Source organism: Mustela nigripes, chromosome 13, assembly GCF_022355385.1.
Source record: "Mustela nigripes isolate SB6536 chromosome 13, MUSNIG.SB6536, whole genome shotgun sequence".
NCBI lineage: Eukaryota > Metazoa > Chordata > Mammalia > Carnivora > Mustelidae > Mustela > Mustela nigripes.
Window position 1 is genome coordinate 142,066,568 of NC_081569.1, and position 22,591 is coordinate 142,089,158.

At 58.6% G+C, this 22,591-nt stretch overlaps 2 protein-coding genes across 14 annotated transcripts in view; one reads left to right on the forward strand and one right to left on the reverse strand.

The window, feature by feature from the left end:
• WDR20 (WD repeat domain 20) overlaps positions 1 to 13,665 on the forward strand; it is a 65,741-nt gene extending 52,076 nt beyond the window's left edge. Inside the window, 3 exon segments of the mRNA XM_059374011.1 lie at positions 1,998 to 3,257; positions 12,851 to 12,860; positions 12,863 to 13,665. Of these exon segments, the coding sequence (XP_059229994.1) occupies positions 1,998 to 3,257; positions 12,851 to 12,860; positions 12,863 to 12,903 (1,311 nt within the window). The 3' untranslated portion in view covers positions 12,904 to 13,665.
• A 3,546-nt stretch (positions 13,666 to 17,211) lies between these two features.
• The window catches only part of MOK (MOK protein kinase), a 51,499-nt gene continuing 46,119 nt past the window's right edge, over positions 17,212 to 22,591 (reverse strand). For 9 of the 13 annotated variants that reach the window (XM_059374012.1, XM_059374013.1, XM_059374022.1 and 6 more), the window contains 4 exons: positions 21,124 to 21,225; positions 20,064 to 20,237; positions 19,483 to 19,597; positions 17,212 to 18,049 (listed from right to left, as the gene is read on the reverse strand). In XM_059374012.1, coding sequence (XP_059229995.1) covers positions 17,693 to 18,049; positions 19,483 to 19,597; positions 20,064 to 20,237; positions 21,124 to 21,225 — 748 coding nt within the window. In that variant the 3' untranslated portion in view covers positions 17,212 to 17,692. The other 4 variants (XM_059374017.1, XM_059374016.1, XM_059374015.1 and 1 more) reach the window with 4 other exon arrangements.

A 22,591-nucleotide genomic window follows, 5' to 3' on the forward strand; every position in this document is an offset into this window, starting at 1 on the left:
CGCCCGAGCGCGTGACCTGCCGGGGGCGGGGGCCTCCGCGGCTGAGCCGGCCCGGCGCCTGGCCTGCTGGCGTCTGTGGCTGCCTGCTCTGCTGCCCCGGATTCCCAGGTGCTCCGGGCTCAGGAGAGGGAGGCTTGGGCGTTTGGCCATAAGTTACATGCATGTATCTACTTAGGGTCGCCTCCATGCACCTGTTTAATAGGGAAGGAAGTGTCTACGTCTGTGTTGTCCCAGTGGCGTTTGTTGGAATGACAGTGTTGTCATTCTTTGTCTTCCCGCCTCCCACTTTTGGAACAATACCCTGTTTACCTGGTGGGATCACAGTTTTGGAGTCTAATGGAAGTATTTTTGTTGCATCTTTTTCAGCCAAAAATAAAATTTTCTCTTAAGCATTGCGCTGGAAGTTTGATGTCCGTCCTTAAAAATTTCCACACAGGATTGCGTGGCTGTGGTGTTCTGTTGGCAAGACCACAGTCAGTCCGGCTGCGGACACGTGTGAGGGGCAGGAACCGAGAGCCATGGTGTTGGCTGCCAGCACGAGGTAGCTCTGGGGCCGCCTGACCAGGCCACCCCCCCCCCGACATGGGACAGCCACGGTGGCCTGGGTCCAGCGGGGACAGCACGGTCTGACGTGGGGGCAGCCCCCACAGGAGGAGAGCCCTGTTCTGACCTCTTAAGGAAGAAGCAGTGAAGGCCTCGGAAACCCTGCCGGAGTAGGTGCTGGGTTTTAGGTTGTTGGCATTGGCGTAGGTAGGAGGGCAAGGAGGCAGGGGATGAGGACATGGGCGGTGCCCCCGTGGGGCAGTTGGCTGTGTCACCTGCAGCCCTGGTGTACCATAGGGGGCCGGCGTCTCTTCTCGTCCGTGCCAGGGGCCCTGCGTGCCGCACGGGGTGTCCCTTCTTCTCCCTGCCCGGGGCCTGCTATTCTGCACCTTGCGCAGTCCATCTTTGAAAAAAAAATGAGTGATTTTATGTTCTTTGCTTTTCTGTGAAGATACAGCACGCTCAGCACAGCTGTGCAAAGCCAGGGGGTTTGGGGGTGGTGCAGGCGGGGAGGTTTACCTCGGTGCCCCAAGGCTCAGGCCCCAGAGTCCCAGCCAGGAGGGGCAGTGGTTGTGTTTAACTGACCCTGAGGCACCCAGTTCCCAGGCAGCTGGCGGCGGAGAGGGTTTGGCAGGAGGCGTTTCCAGAAACTTGGGAGTGTTGGGAACTTCTGGTCGGCTTCTGGGGATGTGCTTTGGGATCCGGCAGCCTGGAGCGGGCCTGGGGGGAGCCGCTGTGCCAGGGAGCCCCACAGCAAGGTCTGCGAGTGGGGACGCACGCGTGTTGTGCCTTTGGGTGCTTTTTACTTTGGCCTTTTGCTGTTTTGGTTTTAAAGACAAGACTCCGGTGCCTGTGAGAGGAACAGAAATGAGCGTGGCGTGGCAGTGATTAGGTCCATCCTCCTGAGTTCACCGTCTTTTTATTTTGTTGAACACCACGAAGAAGCTTCGGAGGAACTGCTTTTCAGGATGCATGCAGGACAGCGAGTCTGAGCCAGGAAGTTTGAGGGAAGCTGGCAGGTGCGCTCCTGCCAGGGGCTGCGCGCTGGCACCTGCCCCCACCCCCGGAGCAGCCAGAGCAGCCAGAGCAGGGGGCAGGCGTAGGTGGCACGGGACTTAGGTGCTGATGAAACACAGAGAGGCCTCGGAGGGAGGGCGATGGGGTAGGTGCCAGGAAGCACAGACTCCAATGGGCACGGGGTCGGCTCTCAGCTGTGTGTGGTGAATGACTGACTCCCTCCGCGAAAGCCAGTGGCCTCGCACCCAAGTGCAGTTCTAGAAAGTAGTTCTACAGGGGGCCCCAGTGCTCTTCGCTGGCTTAGCTGACCGCGGGATAGTGTGCAGTGCCTGGATGGACCCTTCCCTCCTCACCGAGAAGCAGATGAGTTTCTTGCTGGAAACGTAGACCGTTAAAGCTTCTCCATTGTGATAACTTGTTCTCCTTTGTCTTCACAGAGACTAATAGACAAGTCACGCGTAACCTGTGTCAAATGGGTTCCCGGTTCGGAAAGCCTTTTCCTAGTAGCCCACGCGAGTGGGAGCATGTACTTGTATAACGTGGAGCACACTTGTGGCACCACAGCCCCCCACTACCAGCTCCTGAAGCAGGGCGAGAGCTTCGCCGTGCACACTTGCAAGAGCAAATCCACGAGGAACCCTCTCCTTAAGTGGACCGTGGGCGAGGGGGCCCTCAACGAGTTTGCTTTCTCCCCAGATGGCAAGTTCTTGGCCTGCGTGAGCCAGGACGGGTTTCTGCGGGTGTTCAACTTTGACTCGGTGGAGTTGCATGGCACAATGCGGAGCTACTTCGGAGGCCTGCTGTGCGTGTGCTGGAGCCCGGACGGCAAGTACATCGTGACGGGCGGCGAGGACGACCTGGTGACCGTCTGGGCCTTCGGAGACTGCCGGGTGATCGCCCGAGGCCACGGGCACAAATCCTGGGTCAGTGTTGTGGCGTTCGACCCCTACACCACGAGTGTGGAAGAGAGCGACCCCATGGAGTTCAGCGGCAGTGACGAGGACTTCCAGGACCTCCTCCATTTCGGTCGCGACCGGGCCAACAGTACACAGTCGCGGCTGTCCAAACGGAACTCTGCCGAGAGCCGCCCCGTCAGCGTGACGTACCGGTTCGGCTCAGTGGGCCAGGACACGCAGCTCTGCCTCTGGGACCTCACGGAAGACATCCTTTTCCCTCACCAGCCCCTCTCGAGAGCAAGGACACACACCAATGTCATGAACGCCACGAGCCCTCCTGCCGGCAGCACGGGGAACAGCGTCACGACACCCGGCAGCTCCGCGCCCCCGCCCCTGCCCCGCTCCAACAGCCTCCCCCACTCCACCGTCTCCAGCGCCGGCAGCAAGAGCAGCGTGGCCGACGGCGCCGTCGCTTCTGGGGTCAGCAAATTCGCGACGCTCTCCCTGCACGACCGGAAGGACAGGCACCACGAGAAAGACCACAAGCGAAACCACAGCATGGGACACATTTCTAGCAAGAGCAGCGACAAACTGAACCTGGTTACTAAAACCAAAACGGACCCAGCTAAAACCCTGGGGACGCCCCTGTGTCCTCGGATGGAAGACGTCCCCTTGTTAGAGCCGCTCATCTGTAAAAAGATAGCGCATGAAAGACTGACTGTGTTAATTTTTCTTGAAGACTGTCTAGTCACTGCTTGTCAGGAGGGATTTATTTGCACATGGGGAAGGCCTGGTAAAGTGGTAAGTTTTAATCCTTAATGCTGCACCAGATCTAGAACTCGAATAGGTAGAGATTTTTTTCCTTGCGGGAGGGTGGGGTGTACGATGAATGTGATGGCACTTCCTACTCTCGATGTAAATCTCAATGCGCCAGAGCCATAATTTTGGATACTGCATGCCATGTAATTCTGAATCATTTGATAATTCAACTTAGAACGTTTAAAAAAAATATAATCAAACTAATTGCCAGCCAAGTCAGTCACCCTCCTGGGAGTATATAGAGTCCCAAGGTTAGCGCTCCTGTATTAGACTATTTTGACTTTAGGAAAATCATGACAGTGTGGGGAAACAATGACTTTAAAATGCTAAAATTAAAACTTCTGCTTTAACTGGAATATTTTTGCTTAACTACTCAATTAGGATGTTGTACACCTGATCAGAGTGTGTGTTCAGTACGGACGGCCATTAATTGTCATTTCTAGTCCAGTTTTTATCTTAATCATAAAATGTTTAGGAATCTATGAAATTTAACTTTAGGAACAAAGCATTCAGCAGGGTTGATTGATATTATTTTTACATTGTTCTGGCAATCCACAGAAAGAGAAGAGCCTTAATTTTTAAAACCCATTTTAGTCATTTTATGACAATTAAAATTGTTTAATAAACATCTTTTTTCAAAGAAGCAGTTTGTAGCACTTTGATTGAGGTTCGGTGCACTGACGAAAATCCCCTCGGCCCCGGAGCCTGGCCAGCTCCCGGGAGCCACGGGCTGAGGACGGGCGCCAGCAGCAGGTGTTGGGGGGGGGTGCCTCTTGCCACGTGAGCCAAGACCTTGGCCATTGGACGCGCTTTGCTTATGTTTTTTCCAACAAGGGAAAGGAGGTTTGGGTTCCTTCTATGATTTTCTGTGGGGTTTTGTTGTTGCTGATGTTGTTTTTGGTCAAAAAGGCCCAACTATAGGCCTGGCACAGACTCTCTGGTCTTATTTTGTAAAGACTGACAGACACTGCCCCCCACCCCAGGTTCCAAGTGCTTCCCGAGGGGACCCCGCCCAGGGTTGGAGGCACAGGGGGCCAGTTGCCCCCTTGCATTACTGGGTGGCTGTCATGATCCCGCCCGCTCGGGCTCCGTCCTCACTGGCTTCCGGCTGGGCTGCCTCCCCCCGGCACTGGTGCGCGGCCGCCTGAGCCCCCTCTGGCTGGACGCCGAGCCACGTCCACGGGGGCCGGCGGCTGCGCGGGGCGTTTCAGAGTCCAGTTTCACAGGGAAGGAGCTGGTTCTTTGGCCTACGTATTATATGTCAAGATGGTGATTATCTTATTTGTTAACTTACTTTGGTTATTCTGGTTTGTTTTCTGTTCTGCACACCTTTGTTGTTAAACGTAGAGACGCTGATCATTCACACCCGTTTGAGTAGTGGATGCGATTCAGCAAAGAGGACACGTGCTCTGGGCTTGGAGCCGGAGCTCTGTGTGCTGGAACACGGCCCGCAGCCCCCTGGGAGGCCGGACCCTACTTCCCTGGGCCTGCTTAGCGCCCTGCAACCCTCAGCTCACTTTCCACCCGCCCCTTCCACGGGAGGGCCTTCTGTTCCGATCGTGGGGTTCCGAGATCGCGGTGTTCCGAAGTGCGCCGGCCTTCCAGGTGCACCCCGCCCCCCCGTTTATGCATGACGTCATGGGTGTACGTTCATGTTCTGTTTACTCTTAAGTTGTTGTGGTCCTTTGTTCCTAAATGTTAACCGGCAGCAAAGACAGCCGTGCTTGTGGACTGTTCAACTTTGGAGGCTAAACTGGGACGTCGGTTGGAGAGAATCAGAACCAGGCACCCCAGGTGCAATTTTATGTACCAACGTAGGTTTAGAAATTTCAGTTCAAATGCTTCTGAGGCCTTGAGTATGCAGTTTCAGAGTTCAGGACTGAGTGGCCCAGGCAGAGTGGCCCGACCCAGGTAAGTAGCGTTTACGGGGAAGCTTCTTGGGACCGTTGGACTCAGCACAGCTCCCTGCGTTGCCGGCGGGGCGGCCGCAGTGTGCCCTGGGGCCGCGGGCTTTCTGGCCGCTTTCACCCTCTGGCGCCCTCCGCTGCCCACTGCGACATGGGCACTTGGGGCGCGGGGGGGGGGGGGTCGGAGGAGGCAAGAGGAGATTATTGTTCCCGCCCAGGCAAGCTCTGAAATGGAAGCCCGTGGGGTCACCACCCACCCCCCACCCGCCCCCCGCTCCCACCCCGGTTTTTGAAACCGTGGTCATGTCACAGTTTGGGGTTTGGGGCTTGGTCAGTGTTGTTCTTCTAGTTCCCGCTGGTGATCGTATCCTGAACGTCTGTCTGTCCTGCTCTGGGGCCCGTTGCTGGGGGTCAGGTGCTGCCGAGGCCGCATGGCCCTCTGGCACCTCTGACAGCCGCCCCCCTTTCTTCACCAGCCACTGAGCCGCTGAGCCACTGTCCCGCTGTCAGGAGGACAGAACGCAGGGTGTCCTCCGAGACCAAGCCGAGAGCAGCCTGGAGCTGCCCACAGCTTGAGGAGCAGGGGGCACTGGAGAGGCAGGCAGGGCCACCCTGGGACTGGCTTCCGATGGGGACGTGTGCTGCCCCCCAGGAGATGGGGGTTCCTGGTCTCAGGTACAGAAGGCCCAGGGCCGGGTGGCTTCCATGGTGACTTGAGCACACCTGGGGAGCGCTTTTCTAGTTTTCTAGTTTCCTCACCGAACCTTGAGCTTCATGGAAACTGTTCAGTGTTCTTGCTTCAACATTATCTGGGCAAGAACAGCTTCACTCGCCTCACCCCGGGATGAGCTCGCTGCTGGCAAGAGAGGCTGCTCCTCGGCTGCCACGGCCGTCTGCCTGCGCCCACGGAAGGCACAGCCCAGGGGGCTCTCGACCCCTGCTCCCCCCGGCCTGCATGCAGGGACCCCAGCACTGCTCTGAGATTCTTCTCTTCCTCGGAGGCCAGGGGACTGAAGTCCCTGAGAGGGCCGGACAAGGAAGCCTTTGGAAAACTCTGCCTTCTTTTTCTTCTTTTTTTTTTTGTAAGATTTTATTTATTTATTAGGCGGCGATCACAAGCAGACAGAGAGGAGGGGAAGCAGGCTCCCCGCTGAGCAGAGAGCCCAACGCAGGGCTCGATCCCAGAACCCTGGGACCATGACCTGAGCTGAAGGCAGAGGCTTTAACCCACTGAGCCACCCAGGCGCCCCAACCCTGCCTTCTCTTAAGAGCAAATGTATAAGAGGGAGTAGACAGACTCTTGACAAATAATCGATACCTTTGGGTTCTAAGTTCACTTAAATAGTGGTAAAGAATCTTAATTTTGTCTTTTGTGCTGATTGAACCTTCTAGAGCATTTTGGAAGTGTTCTGTGAGCCATTGCCTTGGGACTGAGGATAGATACCCAGGACAGGACAGGGGAGGGGAGGAAACAGGAGTAAGCTATCACCAGCGTTACTGCCCGAGCCGCTCCGAAGCCACTAGCAAGAGAACGTCAGGAAACTGGACCGTCTTACGGACACGCGCATTCGTCCCAGTGGGACTCAGGTGTTCTGCTCCACTGTTCCCTAACACCCCAGTCCTGCCCCAGTTCCCCCACTTGCCCTGCTTCCTGTTGTGCATCTTGAATTTCAAAGGCCCCATCACGTGTTGAGTTGGCGCGGAAATGGGGGAAGCTGCTTTGTCAGCAGCGGACCTGCATCCGGGGCTTCCTCCCCTCCGGCCTGGGCGGGGAGGTGCTTGGTTTTTTGTCGGGGGAAAGGCCGCAGGGCCAGGGAGGGCTGGAGAAGGAATCCTTTGGGAAACCCCGATGTGTTTGTGTGCCTGACGGGGCGAGAAAGACCTAGAAGCAGAGTCCCCGTGTGTTTTCCGGGAGAGAGACCCGGACCTCTGCGCCCGAGGGCTCGGCAGAGGCCAACCAGCCGATGGCCCCGATGGACTTCCTGGTGCTGCTGGGTGTGTGCACGAGTGACCGGGCGTGTCAGCCACCCCAGGAACACCGCAGGGACCGGGCGCCGAAGGCCGTCCTCGTCCGCATGCCTGTCATGGTGGGCTGCCGGGGACTGTCGTCTGTTGGGGTCGTCAAGGGGCTCAGCTCCATGACCCCAGGCATGGCCCCTGAGTGCGGACAGCAGTCCGGAGAGCGGAGTCCGGGGCTCGTATCGAAAAGCACTTGTGTTCAGAGCCCAAGTTCAACGCTGTGTGAGAATGCCCCCTGCCCCCCAGAGTGGAGGGCAGAGTCCGCCCCCCGCCCCCGGTATTAACTCTGAGTCATTGCTGCTCCTGTTCTGTGACTTGGTGTCCTCACACTGCTGCCGCCCAGTCTGAGTGTAAAAGGAAGAATTTCCTGCAGTTTTTACTTCTGTACGCCTGAGTTTATTAAAGACTGCTATGTTAGGTGACCTTGTATAAAATGGTACGATTATTTACCTTTAATGAAAGTCAAAGGTAAAATAATGTATTTCCTTTTTTACGTTTTCATCTAATTTCTTGATGAATAAATTCGATAAAGAGCCTTCCTAACATGAAATGTTGATAAATTAAGTTACGATATTCGTTAAAATGTTACAGTAGTTACTGAAGCTTTAATATCAGTACTGTTAATTTATCACTTTAAGAAAATCATGTTTCTGTTTCCCTGTCTTGGTTTTTGGCTCTTCTCGTCGCTGTCACAGCTCGAGACTCGCGCGTGTATCTGGGCCGGAGGGCTGCAGCCGTGGGTGCGCAGACGGGCACTACATGAGCGGGGCAGGCGTGCAAGTGCACGGTTTGCGGCTGGCCATTTCCCAGCAGGGCTTCACACAGTCTCCAGGAGCCAAAAAAGAAAACTTCTAAATGCTGTAAAATTACAGGCTTTGTGAGTGTTTATAGAGCACGTAGCCATGAATTTCTGCCTCCCGTTGCCAGCTCGGAGTTCCTTGTAATGAGACGCGCGGTTTGTGGGATCAGAGGCACTGACCGTTGCGTGTGGCCCTCATCTCCCTGACTCCTGGCCGGGCAGGGGCAGCTGGTAGCCCCGTGGCTGCGCCTGGCGGAGGCCCTGTGAACCGCAGGGCTGACCCTCGGAAGGCGCCCTGGCTGCCAGCTGGCCCTGGGACCCTGCACACCCAGCGGCCACCCAGCCGGCAGGCTTCCGTGGGAGCTCTTTCCCTGGGCAGGCGGGCTGGGGCGAGAGGGTCCTTGCCCTCCTCCTGGTCTTGAATGGCGTGCGGGGCGAGCTGGCAGCTTGGTCAGTGCGGGGAGGGCCCGCGGTCTGGTCCCTGCAGAAAGGGCCGGTGAGGGAAGGCCCATGGAGGGTGCCAAGAGTTGGCCACTCACACTGTCCTGCTCTGAAGGGTCCCTTCCCTCTCCGCAGCGCCCTGACGTCCGCGACCCTGAACGCCTCAAGGCCAGGAGCCCGGCCTAGATCTGCAAGTCCCCCGGCCGTGAGAGGCAGACGACGTGGGGCCGAGCCCCTGGGCCGTGCTCCCACCTGACGCGAGACAGCGGAGCCTGGGGCTCGGGGCTGCCAGGGCCTCAGGAAGCTCCTCCAGGGGGTCGACCCCAGCATCTTCCCGACGGGGCCGGCCTCCCGAGCCTCTGCCACCAGGCTGCCGATCGGAGGAGACCGCCTCGGCCTCCGCCCTCGCACGGGCCGCCTCGGATCTCCTGGAGCCCTAGGGTTTTCCCGAGTGCGGAGTGGATTTTAAACCCGTACCTGTTAGGTCAACAGCAAGTTTAAAAAGATAACACACGACACTTCATCTTTTCAAAATAGTTACTTTGTGCCTTGCGAAAAGACTCTAGGCCCGTCTTCCGCGGGCGCCTGCCTGTCGAGAAACTCCTGAATCTGGACCAGGGGGTCCCAAGAGGGTCGGAGCCCCCGGAGGCACTCAGCCCATCCGCCCTCTAGTGTCGGTGGCCTCCAGACCAGCCTCTCGTGTTGGGTGGGCCCCTCTGGAGAGGCTTTAGGGACACCCAAGAGGGTCCCCTCCCCCAGCCACCGGACGTGGGGCCCAAGGGTAAGAGTGTGGGCCTGGTCTGCAGGCCCCTTCTCAGAGTGGCCCTCACACGCTTGTGCCCGAGAGCACCTTTTTCCCGGACGTCCGACAAGAGCATCACTTTCCCCTGGCCTTGGAGGCCAGGTTGAGGGGCCTCTGGGGAAATGTGTCACCTTTGGTGTAACCTGTCACTGGGCAGCTGGAGGCTGCCACAGGAACACGGTCCGCTGCCAGAGCGTGCAGGGGCTCTGGGGCGGGGAGGGGGCCGAGGCCCTGCTTGGCCCACTTCCCATGCCTGGCTCGGGGGCTCTGGGGCCTCGGCCCCGTCGGGCATGTGGTCTGGGTCCTGTGAGCGGCGAGGCCCTGGCGGCAGGGGGAGCGCATCCACGGCTGGAAGCTCCTGGAGGAAGGCAGCCTGGTGACATCCCGCCGACTCCGGGCCGTCTCTAAGGGGACATCGTTTTACAAATGATATTTGCCTTTTAGTCTCTGTGTGACCAAGAGCTGGAGTATCTCATCCCTTACTTTTCAGTGAGGTCTCTAGCGGGGATAAAACGGCCACTCTAGTGAGAGCAGCAGATCAAATACCAGGTTCAGGAGTCATCCCTCGACCTCTAACAGCTACCCGGGGGCCCGAGAAGATGGGCGCTCACGCAGCGAGTCGCCGCCGCCCGCTGTCCGCTGTCCGGTGGGTCAGCGCCATGCAGGCCAGCCGGGCCCGAGTCTCCTTCCTCCCACCGAAGTCACCAGGGAGGACGCCCACAGCAAGCCCTCCTCCGGAGCAGGCGGCCCCGGCCGCAGCTGGGCCCCGCACGCCCGCGGGGCTTCCTCGCGATGGCCGTCTCAGGTCTTTGATGGGGGCCTGTGTTGCCTGTCTTTCTCTCTGTCCCCGGGTAACCTTTAAACGAAAGCACAGCTGATGGAAGCAAGATGACCTTGACACTGGATTTTTGGTTGAACGGCAGGATTTCTCCGGGCCTCCACGGTCCATCCCAGTGAAGCCAGTTCCATCTCCAGGAAGGGAACAGGTGGGGTTGACATCTCGCTGGCCATGCCAGGCCCGATGGGGACCGTGTCTGCTGGCTCCGGACAGCCTCTGGATGGCCTCCCTCCCCTAACGCTGACCTGCAAAGGCCTCAGGCTGCTTGTGTCCAACGATCCCTCGTGCCCTCCTAGGAATGCTCCAGACCCTCACCTGCACCCTGAGGTTGTGTCCCCTCAGCAGGGCATGTCTGCTTGGTGCCAGGCTGCTGGAGGCCCACCATTCTGTCCCTTCTCCCTTTGTTCTGGCAGAGGCTCACCCCACAGAGCTCTCAGGATCCTCCCTCCATGCCAGGCTGGCGTCCTGGGCCGTGTCCCAGTGCGGTGACCGAGGGGCAGCACCAGGGTGTGGATCCCAGGTCCATACTGGTGTACAGTGTCCATAAGAAATTGTCCCCCACAGGGGACATCGGAAGGGCTAACCCCGTGATCAAGACCCTTCAGTTCCCTGGGCAGGGGAGCATCTGGCAATTGATGTTTGTGAACAGAAACCCGGGGAAGGCGGGGTTGAGATGGCTGCTTGTTCAGGTGACCTTGGTGATCCCTTTCGAACCTGGGCCTCATGCGGACAGTAGGACAGCGGGGGGTGGTGGTTGGGGGGGCGGAGAGGCTGCAGCCAATGGAAACTGGAGAGTGAGTGAGTCTGTGTAGGAGAGTGGAACTCCCCCCAGATCCCCAAGGATGGGGTGGCATCTTGGGGTGCCCTGCTGATGCTGTGGCCGTCGCACTACAGATCGGAGAGGGTTGAAGGCAGGGCTGGGCGGCGCGGGCCACCTGCAGCCTTGCGGCACAGGACTGGGGCGCCCCAAACCCAGATGTGCTCCACAGCGTTCCCAAGGCTTCATACGAGAAAATGACATAAAATACTCCCTTAATAATTTGTACATTCATTACCTGTTGAAACGATAATATGCGCTATATTGGGTTAGATGTCTTAGAACTAATTTCACCTTTTCTCGTTAACTGTGCTCCTAGAATTTTAAAAAATTTCACGTGTGGCTTTCCTTGTCCTCGAGTTGGACAAGGCTGGTCTGGGGGGTGGCACTGGGGGGCTGCTTTTCTCTGTGTGTCCCGAGTCTTTAAATAGCCGTGGGCGTCTCGGGCCATTGTCCTCTGGAGCGCTGCGCAGGGCTGGGGGTCTGTCCCCAGGCTGGGTCACCACTCCCCCTTTAGCGGGAGGAGCAGAGTCCTCCTCTCATTTGGGGAGAAAAGGGTCCTCTTCATGTTGTAGACTTGGCACTGTTCCTGGACGTCCCACAGCTCCTGGGAGCCGCTGGCTGGCATCCGAGCCCCCGACACCTCTCGGAGGCAGAGCATTCTTGGGATAAAGGCTGCTTCCCTCTGGGCCGTCCCCGGAGGTCGAGTCCGACCTTGCTGGCCTCCCTGCGGCTCCCTAGGGGTCGTGAGGAGGGACGGGTCCGCGGCTCCCCTCCCTTGGCGGCTACTGCTCCCCCTACCCCGGGGAGGCGGGGGGGCCAGGGTGAGGTGAGGTCCGCAGCCCCTCCAGCGGTGTAGCTGCCTGGAGGTCGTGCGTGGGAATCACAGGGGGCGCCTCACCGTTAAGTCAGCCCAGGTAATGCTCCAACTCAGGGGCAGCTCCTGGACCCGAGGGAAAGATCTGTGGATTCGGAGCAGGGGCCCCGGGGGGGACCCTCCCTTGGCTTCCTGTCCGTGTCTAGATGAGCAGCCAGTCAGTTGTGACAAACGAGATGGAAGGCGTCCCGGTGGGACAGTTTCTGGGCCCCTGCCCCCCTCCCCGCCCCCAGGGATGGGCAGAGCCGAAGGGCAGAGTCGCAGCCCCCCTCGCCTTCCGTGTCCACACAGGTCCAGGGTGTGCCAATGCAGCTGCCTTTCGTCCAAGTTCAAGGCTTGTCCCGTGTCAACAGCGAACAACGGAAGCACTTCTTAGGACAGCTTATTTGTGTTCAGAGAACTGAAAACCCGGCTTCGGGGTCATGCGCTCGTAACCTTCAATTTCTTACTGAACGAACATGAGCTGCGCGGAGGCTCTGTCCCAGGGAGCGTGGAGACACGGAGATGCTCCTTGCTGTGTTGAGAATTGGGGGGATCTCAGCTCAGGCCCCCATCTCTCAGTGGGGGTGACCTCCTGCACCCTGTCCCCAAACCCAACAGCCCAGGGCGAGACCCTCCTTTATCCTCGTGCTAAGCCCCATAAGCCGGTGCTGAAGGCCGGGGACACCACCATCACCCCAACCAGAGCAAGTGAGACCACCCCCGCCCCCGGCAGGAAGACACCTTTAGAAAGCTCTATGCCCCACCTGTGGTGGCCTGCCTGCTGTGGGGACAAGTCGTGAGGTCAAAGGGCATCGCTGAGGTCCCCAGGAGCCCAGGCCCCGAGAGGTCGCCCGCTGCTCCCCAGGCCAGCTCTGCCCAGCGTTGGGACGCCCAGCCTGGGGCCAGCTTCAGTGACTGGGAAGGTCACACGGTGACACGGATAGGAAGAAGTAGATGAGAAACGGAGGGTTTGTTCACACACTGGCTAACAGTCCGACAAATCTGTGGTCGTGGGAGCCTCTGGCGAAGGAGGAGTGTGGCTTCCTTGGCTGCCCGTGTTTTGCTGGATTAATGTAAATTGCTTTGTTTGCAGGGTTTACTGTCATCCCCAACCAGGCCGGCTCTCCGGGTGGAACCGTAGTGTAGCGGCACCCCTGCTCCAGAACCCTCGCCCCGACGGGGCCTCATGGGAGCGACGGACGGACCGAGACGGGAGCACGGACACTCACGGAGGCGGCTGTCACCCGGAGTCACGTGCGAGGACCCGCGGGGCCCGCTCGGAAGGGCGCTCTCTGCCATTCACCCAAAGAAGCTGTTCCCATTTTAAAAAGGTTCTATTGGGACTGCAGTAAAAAAAATAAAGGGGACTTTCTTACGTTTTACTCAACTGTAATTAAAATCTCATATAGAGATCTATATAAAACTATACATATATACATAGTGCAAGATACAATAATTCTTGGACGAGAAGTCCCCTTAAATTCAATGGTTATAAATAGTATTTCACTCTGTTTTTGCACTGATGTTTCCATACGTAGGTGATCAGAGACAAGCTGGAAAGCATTCCCGGAGAAGGCTGTTGTTTTCTGACTTAAATCTGTCATTCAGGAAGATGGATGCTGCAATCGTAGATTTTTACGAATTTTTGCACTTAAAATAGTTTAATGCTTTTAGGGAATTACTTTAAATACGGGTCTCACGGACTCACAGCCCTGCAGGGTGTGAAGATGCTCTTTTTAATCTTAACAGTGACTTAACACCGGGGTCCCCTCGCAGTCAGCTCCGTATTCTGTGTGTAAATGCTGCGACTCTGCTGCTGGGGACATGGTTGCTTCACCAGTCATTTCCGTCATTTATGAGTGATCTTTCTAATTCACACAAAAAATTATTAAAATTTTCTTGAATATACTGTTTATCTTCTGTTAAGTTGGCTCAATTTTTTTTTTTTTAAAGATTTTATTTATTTGTCAGAGATAGAGGGAGAGAGAGAGAGTGAGCACAGGCAGACAGAGAGGCAGGCAGAGGCAGAGGGAGAAGCAGGCTCCCTGCCGAGCAAGGAGCCCGATATGGGACTCGATCCCAGGACCCTGGGATCATGACCTGAGCCGAAGGCAGCTGCTCAACCCACTGAGCCACCCAGGCGTCCCAGTTGGCTCAATTTTTAATGTAACTTTCTGTTCGATTCAAGTTTGGTATGAAATGGTTCGTCCTCTTGCACCGCGCTCCTGGAGGCCCCCACGAGGAGGACGAGGACTGGCTACAGGAGCGCAGCTCATCTGGAGAGTTTGAGACAATTTGAGACAATTTGAGACCCCCCATTGTCTCTTCCGCCGCCGTGAGGAGTGGGGGGCGGCTGCTGTGCAGGTGAGCCAGCGAACCCCTTTCTCCTCCCAGTCCTTGGGCGCGGTCTGTTGTCGCCGAAAGCCCATGGGCACATGACGTCATTGCGGCCTCTGGCGAGTCCAGGGTGTGCGGACCGTCGGGGACGGGTGTCAGGTTGAGACTGGCTCCCGAGCAGCTCTGGGCGCGGGTCCTGCCCACACCCACCCACCAGCGGACGCCCCGGCCGTGGGAATTGCCAAGCAGAAGGCGGTCACTTGGACCGTCTGCAGCTGCACCCGTGGAAGGCATTTTTATCCGGTGGGACTGAGCCACGGAGTGTCTGAAACAGTTCTCGAAGCGAGCACGTTAGATCTGGGACCTATGCGCACGGCGGAGCCGGAAAAACGAGCACCCGCCTCCGAGAGCTGCCGTGTGTCCGAGGCGCTGGGAGAGGAGAGGCTGGGCCACCAACGCTTCTGCAGCTCGCGGAGCCCCTGGGTCCCCGGGACAGGCACTCTGGGGGAAGGGAACGCCGGGAAACAGACCCCCCATTGTCTCAAGCGAGAGAGTCCGAAATCAATAACATACATTCAAAGTGACCTGCACGTTCTGGATGGCCTGTCATGGTGACCAAAGTGCTGGCTTCTAGGCGTGGTCAAGGACACAGAAGACCCCACCTGTTGGGTCCAGGGACACCTGCGGGGGTCCACATACTGCTGCAGGTCAGCCAAGGCCAAGGCCAGAGAATGGAGTCCAGCATTCATCCTGGGATCCTCTGGGCTGGGCTCCTTTTTCTAGAAGTGACAGGTGGAAATCTGGGCATGAGGACAATGGTCACGTGTGTTAAATTTCAGGCTCTGTTGGGTTGGACGCCCCAAACGTGCCCCCGCTCATATCCCTCCTTTCACATCTCTGGAGGTGGGTGGTCCTGGCTCGGCCCCTGGGCTCGGGCTGCGGGGCGAAGCTGTCAGATGGGCCCCGGTTTGCTGTCGATGCGCCTGTAGTGGGAACGGATTTATGGCTCTTGGACCAGGTAGTCCAAGGTGGCTTCCAAATGCCTTGTAGCTGTCCTCCCCCACCCCTGCACACCCCCCTCCCAACTCCACTCCCGCTGCGGACACTGGCAGGTCCCGGGCAGGGGGTCCCAGGCCAACCCCAAGTTCCGTCACCCTCGGAAGCCAGGGAAGGCTCAGCACGACTTGGGTTCGCTTTTACTTGCTGCCTTGAGCTTTCGTACACGTCTGGGGCCGGTGAAGGCGTGCTGCCCGCGAGGCGACGGGTCCAAGGGAATCTAAGAGGGGGCCAAGGCTGCGGGCCCCGGAGTCAGTGAGCCTGCCAGCGGCCAGAGGAAACGCGGCAGGCCCACGAGTGTCCCCGGTGCTGGGGGTTGGGGGGAGCAGGGAGCAGCCGCGCTCAGGTCCCTTGGGTGGCGTCACCTTCGCTCTTTCTACCCCACAAGCAGGTTCACACGTGAAGGCGCTGTCAACGGGAGCTCTGGGACCAGCACCCCAGGCCGCACCTGCACGCCGGGGCAACCGGGCCATGTGTGCTCATGCCCTCTGGGGCTCAGGGCAGGAGGACCCTGTCGGGGAGGAACGGAGGCTGGTGCACTGGGCTTTGTCGCTTGGGAAGAGTGTTGCCCGCAAAGGCTCACCTGGTCTTCAGGTCCCCTTCACCACCTTCCCAGCCTGGAGCTAGCGGAGACCCACCAGGGCCTCGAAAGTGGGTGGAGGCGGCCCCTGGCATGGGCCCAGCACAGGGCCTGGAGGCCAGGCACAGCCAGAGCCATTCCGGCTGCCCAGGGACTGGCTCCCATGCTGAGGGCGTCTGGGTGGGTGCCGGAAGGGAGAGCGTGGCCCGCTCCTCCGTGGGTGCCAGTGCACAGGGGGCTGGACTGCCCGCTTTGGGCCCTGGTGTGGCTGCGCTCCGGGCTCCTGGCTCCGGGCTGCCTGCCTCCCAGCCTTGTCTTCCAGAGACCAACATGAAGCCAAAAGAGCTTCAGTGGGTGGACAGGTCGCACCCACAAGGGCCTGGCCTGCCCCAGAGAGGCCCTCAGTGGAGACAAGTCTGCTTTCTCAGAAACGCATGCGGGAGAACTTGAAAGATTTTCCTCTTGAATTTTATACACTTACAGGGGTAACAGCTTTCCTAAATACACAAATTCTTGTCAGTCCTTAAATGGTCCTTAGCCAGTCCTCGAGGACAGGAGCATGCCCCGTGAACCACTGCCCGTCGGGGGCCCGGTTCTCCGGCAGCCTCCTCGGCCTGGGTTCAGAGTGTGGGCACGCAGGCCCTGCAGGGCCCTCTGCAATCCCAGGAGTCTGCTCCTGTCCCCCCGGCCCTCCTGCTGCTCAGCCCCAGCGCCACCTGCTCTGGCCTCCTCCTCGCCTCAGCTCCCAGGGGCCCCGGAACTCCCAGGTCTTCTGCAGAGGCAGAGCAGTGCCCCCTTGACCCCCAGAGCTCCCACTACAACAGGGAATCTGGAAGCCTCTGCCAGGGTGTTAAATGGGCTCAAAGGAAGCGCTTTCCAGCCCCTCCTCATGTGCCCCCAACACATGAGGGGTCGTTTCTGGTGCTGAATCTGCCCTTCGGCTGGGCCGGCCTGGGACCTCCGGCCTGCCCCCGACCTAGCAGGCAGGTCAGAGGCGGTGGCCACTGGAGAGCGTGTGGAAGAGCATCACGGATTTGTCTTTAAAGAGGGAATAAGAAGACTAAAACTAACCTGGGAAATTTGCTTTCTCTTAATGGTGTACATTTGTGAAGATAAAACGAAGGCGTCACTACCCGACATCCCAAGACAAAAAGGGGCTCAGGAGGGGCTTGGTGTCTGCCCAGCAGGCGGGTCCGCGGCAAAGCTAAGCAGCATCTCTACTGCGGAGCCAACACCAGAGGCCGCGGGGAAACCGGTGCTCTGACGTGCCCCACGCATGGCGGCCTCGTCTGGCCACAGCCTCCCAGGGCACGAAGGCCACGTGCACCCAGGCAGAGCCTCTGGCTTCTCAAGTGCCACAAAACTAAGCTGTACCAAAGCCTTCCCAACAAAATAGATTCCCACGTATGTTCCCAAGACTTAAAATAGAGAAATGCATGTTAGGACACCTGTTTAACTCAGGAAATATTAAAATATCGCACTGATAGCTTATTCTTTAATAAAACTCCGACAGCATGATGTAACTGTGACATGCCCGTGCGACTGGTGACATCTAAAGAAGGCACGACGCGCAGAGCCCGTGCTGAAACCAAGCCTAAATAACACAGTGTATAAACTCCGACTTCTGTTTTGATTCAGATTAAAAAAAATTACAAAATATTCTCTGCCCCAAATCTCTCGGTTAGAAACATGAGAAGAAAGCCCGGGCTGAGGTGGTTTTACGGATGTGTTGGCTGGAGCACAGGACAGCCGCTTTCAGGACACCCGGAGCCGCAGGCTGGGGGTCCAGGCCGAGGGGGCACCAGCTGGCTGGCGGGGCCGTGCCTCCGGGGACGCCAGGCTCTGCGAGGGGGACACACCAGGCCTCACCCCGCAGCCCTCCCCTGGGGGCTCGGTGGCGATCCACGGGCCAGCCTGGCCACACCCAGTCTCCGCTCCCAGGGGCGAGCCAGCGGGGGCCTCTCAGCGCCCCCCGCCCTTCCTCTGGATTGAGGGCAGGCAGTACTGCTTCAGGTCGGGCTTCGTGTCCTTGTGCGCATCCGTCTGTCGAAGGAAACAGACACTTGGCGGGGCCGGCCTGAGAACCGTGGGCCACGGGGAGCGAGCGCGATGCGCTACCTTCTGGCGGGCGCCAACACCCTCGAGGGGCCTCAGCCCCAGCACTTTCCTGCCGGGCCCCGGACCGAACACGGGGTGCAGCGCGGGGCTAGGATACGAGGATGGTTCGGTCACTCCCGAAAGCTTCAGTCTGGGCAGTTCCGTGACGTAGGCTGGGCCTGGTCTCTTGGGATGATCCTCCTCTGGCTTTAGGGACTGTTTCTTGAAACAAAACACAGGGCAGATGAACGTACAATGGTGTCTCCTTCATGGAAATTAGGAAAAACAAGAGAGGCTCTTTTGCACGACTTCGGCCTAATGGAACTTGACCAAGAGGTGTGGCCATATGGCGACTGGACGGTATGCCTGCCACCCAGGCCCCCCGGAGCGTCCCACGGTAGTTTCACATGGAGTCCGCCCCGCGGGGCAGCTGACTGCGGCCTGGCCTGGCCTGACACGACAGAGGACACGGAGATGGTCACAGCCGCGCTCCACGGGCCACGGCTGTGCTGGTGGCCCTGCTCTAACTCCGGGTTGGCCAGATCTGCCTGCCGTCTTGCTCTAGTGTGGCTGATGAGCTAAGAATTTTTTTACTTAAAAAAAAAAAAAAAAAAGATTCTATTTATTCATTTATTTGAGGGGAGGGAGAAAATCTGTAGCAGATTCCCTGCCGAGCCCAGAGCCAGACGTGGGGCTCGATCCCAAGACCCCGAGATCACAATCTGAGCCAAAACCAAGAGTTGGACACTCACTCAACTGAGCCACCCAGGCACCGCTACATTTTCTAATAGTTGCAAATAATTTCGTGGCACATAGCAGATGGAATGCCATCGCAGTGCCCTAAGTCTTACTGGGAAAGAGCCCCACGGTTGGCTGATGGACCACCCACGGCACCAGAGAAAAGAGGGCAGCTGTGATGGGACCTTATGGCCCACAAAGTGGGGAAGGCCTCCCATGTGGCCCCTCTCGACACGGGGGGACTGTGGTGGGTGCTGGCTGGAGCGACACAGACAAACGTTTCCCTGGCGGTTGGGAGGCAAAATAAGGGGGCTCAGGTGGGCGGGGGCGTGTGTCACCATTCGGGGCCCGAACTGCTGAAAGGGAGCCACCTCCACCCTTAAAGGGAAGGCCTGGGTAGAAAAGCAGGTTTGGGAGAAGAGAGTGGGGGATTGGGTCTGAACCACTCGGCCTATTAGCCGAAGGGAACCTTCAGCAGGCGGCTGGAAACAGCAGTCTGGAATTCCAGAAAGCAGCCTGGCAGCAGACATGTCAGTGACCTCAGCTCCTAGCACGAAGTGACACGCAGAGATGCTGGGACGAGTGACCAAAGGGCTGGTGGGGCCCAGTGGCGGGGGCCACGTGGGGCGCTCACCGATGGAAAGACTGCGGAAGGAACTTGTTGATTCTAAAGCAAATGATCTGTGGGCGTGGGGACCGGTCACCGGCTTGCCGGGTCACCCGGGGCCAATTTACCTTCTCCGTGTCCCCTGCCAGGGTCAGTCAGAGGGCACAGGAAGGCATGGGGTCAGGCCTCGAAGACGGGCACCCTTCCAGGCGGGGGCGGGGGGCACATCCTCCACAGAGACACGGGCCACCCAAGGGCATCCTGGCCCAGCCACAACGGCCGTTCGCAGCTCACCACCTTCACTCAGTACCTGCTGGCTGTCCTCCTCGGCAACGTGCCAGCGGTTACTGAGTAGTTCTGAAGCCACGGGGCGCTCTGGAAAGAAAGCTCTTCTGTGGCCAGCCAGAGCCTGCTTCTCAGCCGCCCTGCAGGGAAGGGAGAGGGAGAGCGCGTGCCCCTGAGAAGGTGCCCAGCACAACGGCGCATCCCTCTCCCTGTTCCCAAGCTGGTCACCTCCGCCCTCGCCACTATGCTTGCCCTGGCACAGGGCCCCGAGGTGTGGGGTTAGACGCCCTCAGGCAGCTCCTCCTGTGCCAGGTACCAGCGTGCCCCCAACCCCACAGCCAGGTCCCCTGCTGTCACTGCTGTGCGCCAGGCCCCTCCTGGAGGTTTGATCACCGGGGCCTCAGCATCAACCTCAAAGCAGCCGCCGAGCCCTCCTCGAGCCCTGCCGCGGGCCACTGACCACCACCTCCTGGAAGGCCACACCAGCCAAGAGCGAGGGGGCCACCTCGGGGGTACCCGGTTCAGGATAGAGCTGTTCCCAGACCTACCCGCCCCTGCTCCAACGGCCCAGCTCCCGCCACAACCCGGAGCTGCGCAGGCGCCCACCTCTGCTCCTGGAAGTAGGGGTGTCGCAGGGCCTGGTGGGCAGTGATTCTCTCATCGGGATCATAGGCCACCATTGCGTGCAGGAGGGAGAGGCATTGTGGGGACAGACTGGCTGTCAGTAGAGGTATTCCTGATCCCTTTTTAAAAGGAAAATCAAAACTCATAGCTCTCGACCTGTATTAAAAGCCCAATGATAATAAACGATCATGCCATGATCTAAAGCACGTGGCCAGCCGCCGTCATGATTCCACAGGGCCCTGTGCTGAGGACAGTTTATGCACTAAGCAGGGGTGCAGCCACACTGTTGTCCAGACCCAGAGACGTGCAGCAGCAGAGGGACGCCCTCTCATGTGAGCCTCAGACTCGGGGTGATGATGTGCCGGCATAGGCTTGTGAGTGGGAACCGACCCGCCACCCTGGCGCAGACGGTCACGGTGGGGGAGACTGTGTGGGCCCCAGCTGGGATTCCCCTACAGGGGATCTCTGTGCCTTCCACTAAGTTTTGCTCTGAACTTGAAACTGCTCTAAAAAATAAAGTCTGGTTTTAGAAAGGGGCTGGGGAGGAGGTCTGAGAAGTCTGTTGTGCCGTCAATGCAAGCACACAACTTTCCTCTGAGCAGACTAACAGCACGTTCCTAGCTGAGAAGAGGGAAAACTCGCGCCTCCCTGCCCGCCAGGGCCCAGGAGCCGCTGCACCCCAGACCACACCAAACCCTGACCCGTCGTGGCCCGGCTGTCAGGGCTGCACAGCCAGAGTGTGGGCACCTTCTCCACCCAAAGGTCTCTCAGTCCCGGGTAAATATTCGGAGGACGAGCCCTGCCCGCCAGGCCTTCAGCGAGGCCGACTGAACTCCTCCGTGCTGCTGGAGGGCGAGCAGTCCTGGCAGGGCCCCTGCGGGATGACAGCCCGGAGCAGCCCCTTCGGTGGCTGCAGGGACCCAAGCAGAGGGAGGGTCTACAAGGGCAGGAGAGGCACGGCCTGGTCCCCTCGGCTGGCGGCCACCACCAGCCCTGGCAGGGAGCAAGTTCCACGGGACTCTGGGGCGCACGCCACACTTACTGTGTGAACTTGGCGAGGGTCTTCCCAGGAGGCGTGCCGATGACATCATGGATTTTTGAGATCTGGTCTAGCTCATCGGCTCCGGGGAAGAGGGGCTGCAGACTGGAGAGCGGGACGGGGCTGCGGTGAGGACAGGCCTCCTCTGCCCGCGTCCCCCTCTGCCGGGCGGCTCGCTCACACGGAAACCCGAGGACACGGTCCCACCCGCGTGCTCCTGCCTGCAGCCGTGGGGTTTCCAGTCCCCCTTCGGCTCGGGTCTGCTTCTCCTTTCCCGACAGGGGGGTGTCCTTCTGAGAGGCAGCTCACGTTCCTCTGCACACCCTGGGGTCTCCGCGGTGAGACGCATCAGCCCCACAAGTCTCCTGTCACGGGAGGTTTTCCTACAAAACTCCACGGTGGGCCGGGTCTGGTTCTGGGGACAAATGAAGTCCAAGAAACATTTTGGTTTCCGGAGTGTTTATGGATTTTGGAATTGTGGATGAAAGCTTTTCGGCTTATATAAATAAATTCAATTTGCAGGACGCGCCACAAAGAGTTTGAGACGGGAGCCCTGCGTGGGAAAGCCACCATGTCCGTGGCTCCAGGAGAGAGGAGGAGCATGCCGGCAGGCGGGGAGCAGCTCTGAGACGGGGCGGGCGGCAGGGCTGTGTGTGGCGAGCCCCCTCCCCGCACCAGCCATCATGTTCCCAGCACCGTAGTCCACTCCCCGGACGGAACTCAGCGCAGCAGGAAGGCCTGTCTCTGCCAGTACTTAAGCGTCCATGAAAAGCGCCACTCAGCTTTCCAAAAATAACAAGTCGATTCTCAGCTGGTGTGTCCTGAAGGACACGCACGTCTGTATTGATGAAGTGGGCAGCTGAGCTGGCGAGAGCAGATGACCCGCGTCCTCGCCTAGGCACGTCACCCAGATGTTGAATTCACCTGCTCGTCCGTAACAGTCCACTCCGAGCAAGCGAACACCGGCCCACCTGCTCCGTGGGGCTCTTCCACCCCTAGTAGGGGTAAGCCCTACTCACCCCTGCGTGGGATCAGCCCACCTCCCTTCTTCATCGGCCACAGTTCCACCTGCCGACTAAGCACGAAGGCTGAGGGGCAGGGCTTTCTAGAATCCAGCTGTGCCACAAGGTGACCCACCCTCACACCTGCGACCAGCACATCCTACACACTGTCTCAGGGTAGGTCCCAGGAGCAGGGACACTGCTCTCGCGCCCCCAAGGTGGACCCCAAAGGGTGGCAATAAGCACGTTTCTACTCTGGTCCTGAACTCCCGAGTCAACCGTCTCACTGGCGAAGCCGAGCAGGGAGCCCCGCCGGCCGCCGGCCAAGATAGGGAGGAAGAAACCGATGCTGTTCTGCACTTAGTCATGTGCGAACAGGACAAGTATTTGACGAAAAGGAAAATGAAAGCCGAGTGTGTTTTCTGTCACGTGAAATAGTCCCGTCGGCAGGACGACGGTGCAGTCTGTCT